We start from the raw sequence: 17148 nt of genomic DNA on the forward strand, positions 1-17148 counted from the left end.
TTCCTCTACCGCCGATGATGAAATGTTTAATGTTATAAAACAATTTTAGCGTCTTTGACCTACTTTATCTTTTTATATCTTCTCCAAGTTCAACGGGAACATTAGAATGATCTAGAACAGAACCCAGATGGAACCAAGGAGTTGGGTTGCTATAACCAAACAACCCGGATGTTGAACCAGTTACCATGGTTTAGAACCAAAGAACCAAGGTTCAGAACCAAAAAACCCAGATGGAACCAAGGTTTAGAACCAGCGTGCCCGGATAGAACCTAATTGCATTCAGAATTCTCATGACTTTTTATACCTTCAACGTATTTTCCAAATCATTTATTTATTTAGTATATTTATAGATAATATATAATTTATAACGTAAACAGAGCTAATATCAAAGGAACCGCGTAGCTTGGCGGACTCGAGAGTCATAACGTCAACAGAGCTAATCTCAAAGGAACGTAGCTCATTGACTCGATCCTTTTCTTTGTTTGAAAGGTTAAACTTTGATCAATCTAGTTTCATGACGGTGTTTATTTAGTTGATAATTTAAACATGCCACGTCCACTTGTATTTTTGTCCATCTGATGAGTTAAGCCTTTTTCAACTGATTTTTATAGTTCGTTCTTATGCTGTACTGTTATACTACTGCCCCAGGTTAGGGGGAGGGTTGGGATCCCGCTAACATGTTTAACCCCGCCACATTATTTATGTATGTGCCTGTCCCAAGTCAGAAGCCTGTAATTCAGTGGTTGTCGTTTGTTTATGTGTAACATATTTGTTTTTCGTTCATTTTCTTTTTTACATAAGTAAGGCCGTTAGTTTTCTCGTTTGAATTGTTTTACATTGTCTTATCGGGGCCTTTTATAGCTGACTATGCGGTATGGGCTTTGCTCATTGTTGAAGGCCGTACGGTGACCTATAGTTAACTGATGTCTGTGTCATTTTGGTCTTTTGTGGATAGTTGTCTCATTGGCAATCATACCACATCTTCTTTTTTATATGTCATCTTATTATATCATCGGAAGCGGTACAGATGTAATCTTGTACGTTTGTACAAAGCACTTTTGATTCCTCTTTCGTACTTGACACCACATCCCTGTTTATCTCAGTTATAAGACAAATGGGACTTTCTCTTTCGTATTTGACACTGCATCCATGTTTATCTCAGTTATAAGACAAATGGGACTTTCTCTTTCGTACTTGACACCACATCCCTGTTTATCTCAGTTATAAGACAAATGGGACTTTCTCTTTCGTACTTGACACCACATCCCTGTTTATCTCAGTTATAAGACAAATGGGACTTTCTCTTTCGTACTTGACACCACATCCATGTTTATCTCAGTTATAAGACAAATGGGACTTTCTCTTTCGTACTTGACACCACATCCCTGTTTATCTCAGTTATAAGACAAATGGGACTTTCTCTTTCGTACTTGACACCACATCCCTGTTTATCTCAGTTATAAGACAAATGGGACTTTCTCTTTCGGACTTGACACCACATCCTTGTTTGTCTCAGTTATAAGACAAATGGGACTTGTAAATTTTTCTGGCATGCATTTTGGAAAAGCAAGGAAAGAAACTCATCATATATTGAAATTCTGTGTATTTGCACCAGACGCACGTTTTGTCTACAAAAGACTCACGTGTATAGAGCATTCTCTCTCTTTACACGAGTCACTGAACTTAAACGTCCCCATTCTAACTTGACGTGGCTGCGTACTTGTACATCTTGCACAGCCAAACGGGCTCTTGAATTAGTAAGGGTTTTGTTGCAGGTCGGAATAAGATCAAAGTGAACATATTTCTATTCCACAGTCACCATTGGGACCTATCAGTGTTGACGATATGACTTCCTAAACTGATGAGCCAACATGAGTTTAATGTATATGCTTTTAATGGATGTCATTAGAGTTGGTGTTTTTTCTTTCACTAAATTGGTATTTCCAACATACATTGATATCAGTAGAGCTGATGCCATTTTAAATATTAAGCTATTTTATGTCTGTTCCGTTTTACAAAAAAATGTAGCATTATCGTATGTAGAATTAGCATGAGGGATATAATATAGCGGCAGTAAATGGATGATAATGTCCATATTTCTTTTTAAATCAAATTATTAAAATCATTTAAAAAGTCACCATATAAACAGTTAAGTTTAAAACTACCACAGGAGAGTACCAAGTTTATGTCGGAATGATATATACTACTAGTATTTGTCAATATCATCCGTCGTTAAATTCTTAATAGTTGGTGTACTTATTTTCCTACCTGAAAAGCAAAAAAGAGGTTTTGACTCGAAAAATAAATGAGTTTTGTGATAGGATTAAGAAGTAACCATGCCATCATTGTTTCACCATAAATACCTTAATACCTTAATATAACACGTTATATTAAGGTAATTAAGGTATAAGGAAAATAATGCAGAGACAGTGCCGGTGCTTGATACAACAGTTTACAATAAATAAATAAAAAAAAAAAAAAAACACGCCATGAAACATGAAACATTGAAATAAAATGTTTAGAAATTTGTTGTATGAATGATTAATGTGGGATACAAACAATGAAAATATATCTATAGAGGTCAAAATATAGCCCAACGATAAATGTTTGTGCATCGTCCATTGTCTAAAATAATTACCAGAGACGACCACCTACTATCAAAACCAACGTCCATAAAGAAAGAACAGAACATCGAGACATAGACAACCACTTTCTCTTGATTTGTGACTGTGGTATGCTCATTAGCCTTGATTTAGCAGTTATATGCTAACGAAGAATTTTTTCGGTGATGGAAAAAAGCAGTTGCATCATCCGATTCATGTCCAAAATTTTACATTTTCGCTCAATACATAGTTTCGAGCGTCGTTGTAGTGTAAAGTGGAAAAATCTAACATTATCTCGGATATAGATATAAAATTAAAATCGACACGAAATAGGAGATATTATTCTTTTTGTGTATTCCGGGCTGGTATGCCCATGGAAGTAAAATATAATCTTCTATGGTATGCTTAGACGATGAATGTATTATTTTTATATATATATCTACGTAGTAGTACCTGTGACCAGACAGATGTTGGTTGTGATTCGAGTTGTGTATGACAGAAATTGACTATTTTTGTTGATTTAATTTTAGGTCTATGTAGCTGCGACCAGACAAATGTTGGATGTGATCCGGGTTGGTATGCCACAGACACACAATGCTATTTTGTTGAACAAACGAAATCAGTAACAAGATCCCAGGCTGCTGTAGATTGCGGGAACAAACAGGCAGACTTATTTAAATTTCAGGATCCTGGTGAACTGGTATGTCTCTTACATAGTTGAGTAAAGTTATTAGTTTTCCCTCAAAAGTGCTCTCCATTGAAAAAAAGATTATGACGATGAAATATAGAAATATGCCAAAATAAATAAATCCATTCAGTTTTATTTCTGTCTTAAACAACGTCCAATTATTTAAATAATTTATGAATACTTTATGTGTTTTGAAAACAATTTCTCTCATCCTTTTACTCTTAACAAATATTATCAATTATATTCCTCAAAACGCCTTTAAGACATTAATCAATTTAAAAAGAAAGGGTCTGCCAAATTTGAGCGAGCCCGGTTCTATATTGGCACCAGTAAGTTAATTCCTTATCTTGTTGTCAACAATATACTTAACATTATGATCTACGTACTATGCTTGTAATGTTGGAGTTGAAAATTACACAGTTCAGTTTTTTTTTTCAAAATCAATATCGCATGAAAAGCACACTGAAACCCTTTTTTGAATTTCTAGTGAAGAATCAACTGTTAGATAAACCCTTCTCATTTTAACTGAATCTCCACTAAGGATCTTGAGGAATAATGTTTTCTTTACATTTCAGACTTTTATGCAAAATACAATTCAAGGATTTAGTGGTGACGGTTTTTGGACGGATTTATCCGATCTTAGATTTGATGGATCATTGACTGGTACTGGTATATGGCAATGGGGGCAGTATTTTCAGGTTGATAACTCTACAATGTACGTATTATATTACTGGCACTGGTATATGGCAATGGGGACAGTATTTTCAGGTTGATAACTCTACAATGTACGTATTATATTACTGGCACTGGTATATGGCAATGGGGACAGTATTTTCAGGTTGATAACTCTACAATGTACGTATTATATTACTGGCACTGGTATATGGCAATGGGGACAGTATTTTCAGGTTGATAACTCTACAATGTACGTATTATATTACTGGCACTGGTATATGGCAATGGGGGCAGTATTTTCAGGTTGATAACTCTACAATGTACGTATTATATTACTGGCACTGGTATATGGCAATGGGGAAAGTATTTTCAGGTTGATAACTCTACAATGTACGTATTATATTACTGGCACTGGTATATGGCAATGGGGACAGTATTTTCAGGTTGATAACTCTACAATGTACGTATTATATTACTGGCACTGGTATATGGCAATGGGGACAGTATTTTCAGGTTGATAACTCTACAATGTACGTATTATATTACTGGCACTGGTATATGGCAATGGGGACAGTATTTTCAGGTTGATAACTCTACAATGTACGTATTATATTATATTATTTGTAAGCAACGCACTTGTTTGTTTAGAAAAGTCATGTTTGCATATACATTTTAAAGGCTGACGGTCCTTGGATTTCACAAAGAACACTTATTTGCAACAGCTTCACATCTCTTTTGATCAATTCTTATACCTTCTCTAAACAACATGTGTACTAATTGTTATTCTTCAAAACTTTATTAGAATGCACACTTCTTCTATTAAAGTTTCATCCAAACAGATGGTGATCAAATGATTTCCCATAAACGATGATATATATCACTGCTCTATTCCAATGAAAATCGCCAAATGCAGCTATCATTTTTCTCTTGACAGTTATTTTTCTCTTGACAGTTAATGTCGCATTACATAGTTCGTCAATCGAATAGCAAGATATATATATACTGATAAAGCCCACTAGTTTTGGACTGAGAACGCAGTCTTTTCCTTGTCACTAGGTTTTATTGGTATAGGAAATAATTCATGGAAACAGTAGGTTTGTTTTCATGGATTAGGCATTTATATTCGCATATTTTATCCCAAGCGATAGTCAAAAGAAAACAAATTTAGGGCTGCAGTGAATTATTTCGATTCTAATTGGACAAATACGGTTAATTTGTCAACCTATACACAACATACTGCTTTTGGCTGCTCTATTTACCCCCATATACTAGTATTACTGATATTATATTATTCAGTAATTAACTAAAAACAAATGTCTTTTTTTTTTATTGTATTCTATTGCATTCTGAGGCATACAAGAAGCCTGAAACGCCCGGTGTTAACATTTGACGCCAAAGGCATACCTATGGCATCACATTGTTAAGTTTGCAAAAGACGATAACATCATTTTCTCTAAGTATTAAAATTTACACCGAAATAATAACCGAAATGGACTGATTTGCATTAGTATAGAAATAACCATACTGTATTTGAAGCTTGGCCTTCGTAAACCTTTGGTTTTTGCCATCGCAAATTGAGTTTACCTGGTCGTATAAATAAGGTAAGCGTAACGCGGAATAGCCATTTTTGTGTATCAAGCGTTTGCTTTGAAAGTAGATATACTGTGATTATAAAGGTTGACGAAATATATATCGTCATTTTATAATTCTGATAAGCCATATTCAAATCCAGTGTTGAGAACCTCTGAGATCCACACAAAGTACCAATGTTGTTTTCAATCCTTGGGATCGAATACGCATCTTTTATATTTTAATTTCAATTTTTGTAACTAAGACAATTGGAGCGGACCATGGACTTCATCATTTTCTATGATTTTTTTTTCTTCGAATGTTATATTTCTTAAAACTTGCATATCGAACAATCTTTCTCTTCTCCAGGAGCTTCAATTGGTGTTTCATCTTGTTATTTTATAACCAATAAGGTTTATCCAGTTTTAGCATTAGGATTTGTAAATGTATTGACTACTTCCAAACTTGATCGGCATCTTTTTTGTAAAAAAATTCTTTCCATCAAGAAACATCTTGTGCCTCAATTGTGGTAACTATGCCTTCGTCTTGTTTCTTTTCTGGTGAATGTGAAAAACGTCAACATTATCAATCTGTTACTTAAAATTGTCACCAATATTCATAACTGGAACAGATTCTGTCATATGCGTTCCCTTATACAGTGTGATGTCTGCATTGGTTGCATTAAATACTCTGACAAAAGTATCCCATTTGTTGCGTGAACAAGATCTATTGCTAGTGCTAGTCCATCTTTTTTGTTATAAAACTTCTCTCAGGAGACAAAACAGCATACGATATTCATTTATTTCTATTCCGTTATATTTTGGGGTTTTCCCTTATTTATTTCTATCTTTAGTAACTGTGGTTTGTAGAACAAGTTTGTAAAACTAGTTTGAAGAACTGGTTGGATAGTATCTATATATAAGTCTTTAGTGAGTACTGCACGAGCATTTCATAGGCGGGAATACGGGTGGGTTATATAAGTCCGATACTTGGATAAGTTGTATCGAGGTTCTCACAGTAACTTCAAAGTTTTTGGTCAAGGTAGTTTTTGATGAAGCTGAAGTCCAATCAACTTGAAACTTAGTACACTTGTTGCTTATGATATGATCTTTCTAATTTTAAAGCCAAATTAGACTTTTGACCCCAATTTCACGGTCCACTGAACATAGAAAATGAAAGTGGGAGTTTCAGGTTAAAGTTTTTGGTCGAGGTAGTTTTTGATGAAGCTGAAGTCCAATCAACTTGAAACTTAGTACACTTGTTGCTTATGATATGATCTTTTTAATTTTAAAGCCAAATTAGTCTTTTGACCCCAATTTCACGGTCCACTGAACATAATAAATGAAAGTGGGAGTTTCAGGTTAAAGTTTTTGGTCAAGGTAGTTTTTGATGAAGTTGAAGTCCAATGGCAACTTGAAACTTAGTACACATGTTCCATATGATATGATCTTTATAATTTTAATGCCAAATTAGATTTTTTACCCAATTTCACGGTCCATTGAACATGAAAAATGATAGTGCGAGTGGGGCATCCGTGTACTTTGGACACATTCTTGTTATTTATTTATAATGATTTAGTTTAGAATAGCTAGATGTGTATTTGCTGGGGTATATTTGTAATGTCTTATTATCATAATTAAATGTTGTATCGCACAGAAAATAAGAAAGTTACTGCGAGCAAACCAAACCTACATTTTGACTTACCTCTTATTTCGCCATGTAGATAGATTAGAAATGTTTTAAATTTGGACGAATTTATGAGGGAGAATTTAAAATAAAATATCTTCTACTTTTCCTGTCTGCGTCGATTCACCGTTAAAGCCCCAGTCCCACAAGACCACAATCGCACCATGTTCACCGCGATCTAAAATAAATTCAGATCATAGTGAGGTCGCGGTATTAACAGTATGAAAATGTATATTTTCGTTGCCTCCATGGTGCTACTACGTCCTCATTACGCGTCTACAACGACCCCGCTACGATTATAGCACGTTCTCAACGCGCTTATTCTGCGACCTCACTACGCTTATCAAAATCTTTCGACACTCATCACGTTCTCTCTACGACCATACCAAGAGTTATCCGATTCAGTGGCGGATCCAGAAATTTTCATAAGTGGGGGCCCACTAGCTGCCTAAGAGGGGACCACTGGCTACCTAAGAGGTGGCCCGATCTCGTCACGCTTCAGTGATTTCCTATATAAACAACCAAAAAAAATCTCAAAAGGGGGGGGGGCGGGCCCCCTGGGCCCCCTAAATCCGCCTCTGCGATTGAAACACGATCTTACCACGCTTCTACTGCGATAATAGCATGTTCTTTCCACGTTTCACGATTATACTACGTTCCTACCGCAATCTTACAATGTTCACAGCAATAAAGTTAACATCATGTTATATATCAATACGATTCCATTTTTTCTATTTCTGATTAATACGTAGATTTCGCGGAAACAACATGTCATGCCACCAAAATGTACATGAACACTTGGAAGTGGTTGTGGGGTGATAGAGGCCGAGGGAGCTTTGATAGTAACGAATCCTGATTCAGCAGAGATGTCGGACCGGCCAATCCAGTCTGAATCACAACCTATTGCTTGTCCATCAAGCTCAAATGACGATGTGTTAGTGAACGATAGCAGGGATGACACAGATGTATCAAGCATGGTCGAGCCGTTAGAGAAAAGGATAAGAGGTCCAAATTACATACAGACAAACAAAACCTGGAGAGCTTTTGTACATTTTATGTGACAATGATAAAGAGCATGATGGTCGTATTATGAACGCAGTCAGGTCGTAGGAAGAGCGTGATGAGGACGGCATGGGCGTGCTAGAATCGTACTATGATCTTCAACAGCGTGGTGTGAACGTGGCATATTCGTAGTGGAAGCGTAGTTGGTTCGCAGTGAGAACGTCATGGTCGTAGTGAGGTCGTAATATCATCGCTGTGAGATCGCAGCACAGTTTCTCCGAATCAAATTACGCTTTCATTACGCTCTCGCTACGATGGTACAGCGACCTTTGCGATCTTAGCACGATCACACTACGCTATCACTACGCTTCTACTACGACCTGATTTCGCCACGACCGCACCACGATTGTTTTGAGCATGTTACCACGACCGTTATACGACCTTACTGCGATCTACACGATCGCACTACGATCATCAAAATTTGCATTTTTTTTACAGATCGTAGTGCGATCGTGGCCTAGTGGGACTGCGGTATAAGATTTTAGCCCCAGTCACACTAGACCACGATCGCACCACGCTCACCGCGATCTAAAATAAATTCAGATCGTGGTGAGGTCGCGGTATGAGCGGCATGAAAAGGTATATTTTCGTTGATTTCACGATGATACTACGTCCTCATTACGCTTCTACAACGATCCCGCTACGATTATACCACGTTCTTATCACGCTTTTTCTGCGATTAGCATGATCTTACTACGCTCGTGACGTTCTCACTACGACCATCCACGAGTTATCCGATTGCAACACGATCTTACCACGCTTCTACTGCGATTACTAGTATAGCACGTTCTCACCACGATTACAAGTTACGTTCATATCGCGACCGTACTACGTTCTCAGCAATAACGTCAACATCGTGTTCCATATAGATACTGTTCCGTTCCTTACATGTATATTTCTGATTAATATGTAGAAACGTTGGAAACAACACATTCATGCCACCAAAATCTACCAGAACACGTGGGCATGGTGGTAGACGTAGATGTAGAGGCATAGGGAGCTCTGATAGTAACGAATCCTGATCTAGTAGAGATGTCGGATCGAACAATCCAACCTGAATCACAACCTTTTGCTGGTCCATTAAATTCAAATGACGATGTTTTAGTGAGCGATAGCAGGGATGACACAGATGTGTCAAGCATGGTTGAGCCGTTGGAGAAAATGGACAAGAGGTCCAAATTACATACAGACAAACGAAAAACTGGAGAGTTTTTTTTATATTTCATGTGAAAATGACAACGAGCATGATGGTCGTAGTATGAACGTAGTCCGGTCGTAAGAAGAGCGTGATGAGGACGGCATAGGCGTGCTAGAATCGTACTATGGTCTTGAACAGCGTCGTGTAAACGTGGCAAAGTCGTAGTGGCAGCGTAGATGGGTCGCGGTGAGAACGTGATGGTCGTAGTGAGGTCATTGTAACGTCGCTGTGAGATCGTAGCGCAGTCTCTCCGAAGTGAATCGCGTTTTCGCTACGCTCTCGCTACGATGGTACAGCGACCTTTGCGATCTTACCACGACCTTACTGCGCTCTCACTACGCTTCTATTACGACCTGATTTCGCCACGACCGCACCACGATTGTTTTGAAAATGTTCAAAGTTGGCCACGCTCATCACGATCTTGAAGACCTCACCACGATCGTATTACGACCTTACTGCGATCTACACGATCGAACTACGATCTTCAAAATTTGCATTTTTTTCACAGATCGTAGTGCGATCGTGGGACTGCAGTATTAGGGCATACGATACAGTTTTGATCCCGTATTTACATTTTGATAAAAATTTCCATATAGACTATTTATTATGAGATTAAATCAAATATGTAATAAAAAATATACCTTCATGTGCTACTTTTTGAGTAAAATGAGGTCGAAATTTCAGATATTTGCTCATATTCGGATTTGTGGACGTATTTTCCTTCCGAAAGAAATGCATAACTTTTTTGTTTTAAAAGATAAACACAATCTGTTTTTTTTATTTTGTTAAATTATTTGTAATTTCTCTTTTATATAAGTATCTTATAAAGTTATGATTTTTTTTGTTAAGAAACAAGTATGGACACAGACGCAAATTGTCAGTGGGGTTAAAGGTCGTTACAAATGTATTGAAAGCTAGACTGGAAATGTGTATTAACAAATTGAGTTGATGTGTACATGTCTTCATTCAAATGCATTGACTGATAAAAAAAAGGGGGGGCTTCAACTTCCACCCCTCTCTGTGAATTAGTTGTTTGAGTGTTTGAATATGGAGTTTGTTAATAAATAGCTGCACTGTAAGCGCATGATATGTCTTGATTCCTTTTAAGCTTGCTTAAAGGTTGAACTATTTTGTTTTGTACAATTATTAGTCTATTTGTTTTCTCATTTCAGTTGTTTTATATTTGTCATTTTAAGGTCTTTTATAGCTGACTGTGTTGTATGAGCTTTTGTCATTGTTGAAGGCTATTTGGGGACCTGTAGTTGTTAATCTTGTTTTAAATTTTGGAATGTAGCTGAAGTCAACAGACATAGACAATTCACCCAAGTTTTATAAAATGATGTGGAAGTGTTTATGTGAATAATTGAGATGGGAAATGAGGAAAGTGTCAAGGTGACAACAACCCAACCATAGAGTAGACAACAGCTGAAGGCCTCCAATGGGTTTTCAATGTAGCCAGAAACTCCTGCACTTAAAGGTGTCCAAAAACTATAAAATCCCTTCTTTTTTTTAGCATATATAAAAATTCATAACACAGAAATGTATAATCTGAAATTTATTACAATCAAAAGGGACCTTAGGTCAATGGTGTAAACAATTCACCAAAGTTTAATTAAAGGTGATGGATGCATTTTTGTGTTATTGTTCAAAATTGGAAAATTCTCTCTTTTTTAAGGATAAAATCTCTCTTCATAACATGATAATGAAAATTCTAAAATTTATAAAATCGATGTGGAGCTTATGTCAATAGATATAAACATTTCAACAAATTTTCTTGAAAGTAGGGGGAAGTGTTTTCTAGTTATTGTCTGAAGTGTGGATGATGGACTAATAGACAACAGTATACTATAATATGTTGTGTGTGAGACATTGGTATAATAAAATGGTTTCGAATGAATAATGATTAGAAACTGTTTAATGCAGTTATTGAGGGAACGACAGTGAAGAAATTCCTGAGATCAATGCGTTTGAATCCTAAGAATTCAATTTTTGTTGAAATGAAACAAAGTTCAATTTTTGACCCTTTGGATCTTAATGTAAACCAATTTGAAAAAGGGACAATCCTGTGCAATTGAATATTTCTTGCTATTGTGCAATACTGTGCAATTAAAAATTTCTTGCTATTGCACAATACTGTGCAATTGGAGATTTCTTGCTATTGTGCAATACTGTGCAATTGAAAATTTCTTGGTATTGAACAATACTGTGCAATTGAAGATTTCATGCTATTGCAGAATACTGCGCAATTGAAAATTTCTTGCTATTGCACAATACTCAGTTAGTATAATAATTTTTGACCCCGATTTGGACCAACATGAAAACTGGGCCCATAATCAAAAATCTAAGTACATGTTAAGACTCACCATATCAAAGAACCCCAAGAATTCAATTTTTATTAAAATCAAGCTTATTTTAATTTTGGACCCTTTGGACTTTAATGTAGACCAATTAGAAAACAGGACCTAAAATTAAGAATTTGGACATGGTTAGATTTGGCATATCAAAGAAGCACAATACCGTATTTCATTTTTTTGATGAAATCAAACAAAGTTTAATTTTGGCCCCTTATTCCTTGGGACCAAAATTAATCCAAACCTACCTTTTGTGGTCATAAACCTTTATAGATTTCAATTAACTTATACTAAAGTTATTGTTCAAAAACCAAGAAAAATGCTTATTTGGGGCCTGTTTTTTTGGCCCCTAAATCCTACACTGTTGGAACTAAAATTACCAAAATCTATCCCAACCCTCCTTATGTGGCCATAGACCTTATGTTAAAATATCATAGATTTCTGTTAACCAACTTAAGTTATAGAGCAAAAACCAAGAACAATGCTAATTTGGCCCCTTATTCCTAAACTGTTGAGACCAAAATACCCCAAATCAATCCCACCCTTCCTTTCATGGTCATAAATCTTGTGTCTAAATTTCATATATTTCCATTTTACTTTTACTGAAGTTAGAGTGCGAAAACCGAATGTCTTTGGATGAAGACGATGATGCCAACGTGATACCAATGTACAACCAAAAAGTTTTCAATTTTTGCGGTTGTATAAAAATGATTTAAAATTTTTAATGGAGTTTGCAACAGTAATTATTCAACTACTCATTTTAATACATCATAAAGTATTAAAGTGTAAATGTCATACAGTCATGGTGATGATGCCTCCGCTAGCATATAACGTTATAAAGGTACATAAATCAAGAACTGTAAAAGTGAAGCTGCTAAAAATTGAACTTAAACCAAGTTTAGAGGTACCGGTAATAAGCATTTGTATACACATTTCACTAAATTTAGTTGAGACAAACTTGAGAAATTTTTCCATTTGTGAAAGGGGATAACCCTAGAATGATAATCAAAGTGCTTGTAATCACTGAATGGCTATTAAAGACTGCTTAAATTTATCAGTTGGTAGTAAAGTGAATTTTGCATTGTATATTGTATACATATATAGCATTATTTTAAGTCGATTCAACTACTTTTCTGGACAGAGACAGATAACTCCAATTTTCAAAGAAGATTTCATAAAGCAATGGTTTTAGGTAATATTAATTCAACAACCATTCTGGACAAAGAAAGATAACTCCAATTTATTGCCTTGAATCTACAAAAATGTTTGTTTTTGGCCCTCAATTCCTCGACTGTTTGCCCCATAACCCACAAAATAGACCCCAAACTTCTACTTATGGTATTAAATATTATGGTACATTTTTGTACAGTTTCAAAACGATTGAAATACTTATACACAACTTTTTGTACTGACACAAGATTAATGCTTGTTTTGGACACCTTTGGAACCCTTATTCATAAACCTTAGGGACTATATATATATAACCGCCCCAAAACAATCCCAAGCTTCCTTTTATGATTATAAATATTATGTTATAATTTAATGGCTTCCTTTTTACTTATACTGAAGTTATTATCTGGAAACCATCCGTCTTGGGAAGACGACGACAGGATACCTACATGTATTTCAACTGCAAAAATTTCTGTGGTTGTATAAAAATTTCAAATATGTACAATGAAATATAGTTTCAAAATTGATAAGCCTAGATAGGCCTTATAATTTTTCCCCACATAGTTGAAGGACCATTTACACTCAGGACTGAGTCATAAGTAGGCAGTAAAGTCTACAGATGTATTAAAACAACCTAGCATCATATTGCTAGTAGTGGGAGTAGCATTCTTGGGTAAATTTGTTCTTTTTTTATATAATATGTTTGGTTCAAATCAAAATAGAATGCTTTTATCTCCCTAATACTTACATTGTAAATAGAGGTGGTACTACAATGTACTTTGACAAATCCTTGTACATGAGAGTCTTCTGTCAAATCTTTATTTCACAAAGAATGAATTGCATAACAATGAACTGAGCTCAAAGCAAAGTACTTTAATAATACACTTAGACAAAGAGCTAAATCCAGTGATATACTTTGTACTACTGGTCCTTCATTAACATCCATTGACCAAAACCACATCTCAACGACATTCCATACTACATGGTTGGATTCGGAAGTCCTGAAAAAGACATGATTTTTTTTAACATATTTTAAGTATATATATACACAGGTTAAAACTTTCTTGTTGTATAATCATTCCGTATCTAGCAACTATCAATTTGCTTAATGCACATATTGATATATGTTGAGTGTACCTCTGTTGGAAATAAGAACACACAAACCTCCACCTAGTTTTAGTCAATGGACAAAACATTCAAAACTATAAAATATTATAGATCTAAGACTTGTCAGTGTCTATTTACCATTGCCACTGAATCAGTGATATATGTATTGTACACATAATTATATACATGCAAGACTAAAATTATAAAGTACATACATGTTTGTATATAAGACTAAAACTGACATTCAGTCTTTACAACATCTTCATTCCCAAAGTCATTTTCAAATCTGACTTCATGGTAAAATAAGATTCCATATCTACAACCAATTAAAAGGAAAAATCCCTCTGATAGACTAGCATTTAAATCCGATTTCTAAAATGGAAGCTAGGTCACCTTGGAACTTAGAACTAAAAAAAATCAAACAATATATCTGATATATTTCAAATGCATGTACATGAAATAATATAAATCTCTAAAATTCACCGTATTGTTCCCTTTTTCATCTTCTGTTAGATACTGTATATCCAGTGGCGGATCCAGAAATTTTTTTAAGTGGGGGCCCACTGACTGACCTAAGAGGGGGCTCGCTCAAGTCATGATTCAGTGATTCCCTATATAAGCAACCAAATTTTGTCTCAAAAAGCAGCACCCCCCCCCCTAAATCTGCCTCTGATATCAACCTCTAGATGTCTTTCAATTACATTCAGTTTAGTGTGGGTTGATCTTTGATTGTTGTACATGTTACAACCAGATTCCCGGCAGGGGGCAACTTTGTAAGAACGCAGAGGTTCAAGCTTAGATTTTGAAATAAGGGGGAAAATGTAACCTTTTCAATTTATAAAACAGGTTCAACATCATTTTTGTACATATATAAACATATTCTAAATTGTGGACACACCTTCATTAAATATTCTACTTCAATTAGTGGAGGAGATCAAATTAAAAAGTTGCAATGGTTAAATACTCCAATCACAGTCTTTCCTGCTAAAATCTCATGTGTAGAATGTGATAAACGGTTTTTGGGTCTATATATTGTCCTTGATATTGAGGTTATCTTGACACAGCAAAATATAAAGAAAATGTAAACTATGATCTGGAAATTGACTTCGTTTTCCCAAAATAAGCCCACTTAAACTGAACTTTAAATGCAAAAGACCTCTAAATGGCTAACAGATATTGCTATATAAAAGAATAGTCCATGATTATATATGTATAATGATATTAAAGAATTCATGAAATTTACACTGATTCTGTCAGTTGAATGGACTAGAATGAGATAAGTTATATACATGATAGACATAAAGGTTTTTTCCAACAGTTGTGGTGTAAATTAATTCAGTTTTATTTTATGGTTGATATATTTATGTATATACATGTATGTAAATCATTGGCTCTTCAACCAATGATATTTTACAATATCAATTATTTGTTTATTTTTCTAATGTTGGTATTTTTCAGCATACTAAAAATGTTTTAGCACAACACGAGCACAAGCTTTATAGGGTGTCCTCACACAGGGTTTCCGCTGGCCGTCGCCATTTTTCCCAATTTGCGAAAAAATAATACTTGTGGCGATGAAAATTCGTCATTTGCTTAAGAATTTGGCGAAAGAAATATATAGAAAGATTTATTTTCCTCCTTCTTGTTTATTTACTTTTTTCGAGTTTCTCAGACTTTAACTTATCAGACAATACTCGGAATTCACCTTGACCTCATTAAGATTTTGACAGAAAATCAATTATCAGCTGATTGCAATTTACAGCTATCGACAACAAAGGACTAATTAATAAAGGTGTTGATTGAATTGTTTGTCAAAATGATATGGTTGAATGACTTCCACTAAATGTCACATACAGGAGTTATTTAAAATTTCAAATGACAGAGGATAACATATGATCTGTCCATATACATGTATGGGGGTATCTTATTGAAGTATTCTTGCCAAATGAAGATTAAAGAGTAATTCTTAGACATGACAATAAAAGAGGGGGGATAGGACCTTTATCCGGACTCCAGGATCGGGTGTTTTTAAGCTCGGGATTATCCCCCCTCATAAAATGTACACTTTTTTCAAGACGATTAAAAAATCAGCTGAATTTGACAAATCACACTATTTGTTTTCCAAAAATAACTGTAATTGGATGGGGGTTCTGTGTATTCACATTATTTTAACAACTCTCCTTGGGCCGAGAAAAAAAAATCTGTGTTTCAGGTAACCTGACCGACCCTGTTTTTTAGCCCCGACCCTAACTTTTTTATTGGATCTTTCAAATAAAAAAAAACAATAATAATTATCAACCGACCCTGTTTTTGACACAGGCTTCTGATAAATGACATAATATTTTTTCTCCCTTGCTTCCTCTTGCATAGAAAGCCAGTAAAACATTTTATTAATGTCAAAAGGTATTCCAAATAGATTAAAATCCAAGAAATTTGCACAGCAGGTGCTTCAAAAACATTGCAAATGGCCCAAGACCACAATTAATGACCCCGCTTACGAATGTAGTTCCTTTTAATTAGAGTGTATTTTTCCTTATTTTTTTTCTTTCCCTTCCCCACTCATTTCTTAGATTTTATTGGGTGGAAATGAAAGATGAGAGGTAAAATAATTTTTTGGATGTTGTATTTAAACTCATTTTGATATGGAATGAGTGATTAGGCCAAGTGCAAAAAGGTCATATTTACAGTTTTCGGAACATCTCTTGACTTGTCCATAGGGGTATGGATGTATATTGGCTAAATTTGTAAAAGTGATTGCTTCAATCTTTCTGAATTTTGGATATATTTTTGGACTAGTGCTATACATAAGACACACACAAAATTTGACAAAAGTGCATGGTGCAATTTTTTTAATGATACAAAATGTTCTAAAGAAATGATAGAGAAATTAATTGTGGTCTGTGGCCAAATGGCACACTTCCGGTTTTTGAAACTAATTATGGATCCGGACTTGGAAAAAACATGATAAATACTTAATAACTCAAATATGAAATTTTGAATCATCACCAAAAAGTATACAGATATTTAGATTAATGTAAC

At 35.1% G+C, this 17148-nt stretch overlaps 1 protein-coding gene across 1 annotated transcript in view; it reads left to right on the plus strand.

The window, feature by feature from the left end:
* LOC143073631 (macrophage mannose receptor 1-like) overlaps positions 1 to 17148 on the plus strand; it is a 52468-nt gene that overhangs the window by 15639 nt on the left and 19681 nt on the right. The window contains exons 2-3 of the mRNA XM_076249313.1: positions 3134 to 3303; positions 3867 to 4006. Of these exons, the coding sequence (XP_076105428.1) occupies positions 3134 to 3303; positions 3867 to 4006 (310 nt within the window). The remainder of the gene's footprint in view (positions 1 to 3133; positions 3304 to 3866; positions 4007 to 17148) is intronic.

Source organism: Mytilus galloprovincialis, chromosome 4 (genome assembly GCF_965363235.1).
Source record: "Mytilus galloprovincialis chromosome 4, xbMytGall1.hap1.1, whole genome shotgun sequence".
In the NCBI taxonomy this organism is placed as follows: domain Eukaryota; kingdom Metazoa; phylum Mollusca; class Bivalvia; order Mytilida; family Mytilidae; genus Mytilus; species Mytilus galloprovincialis.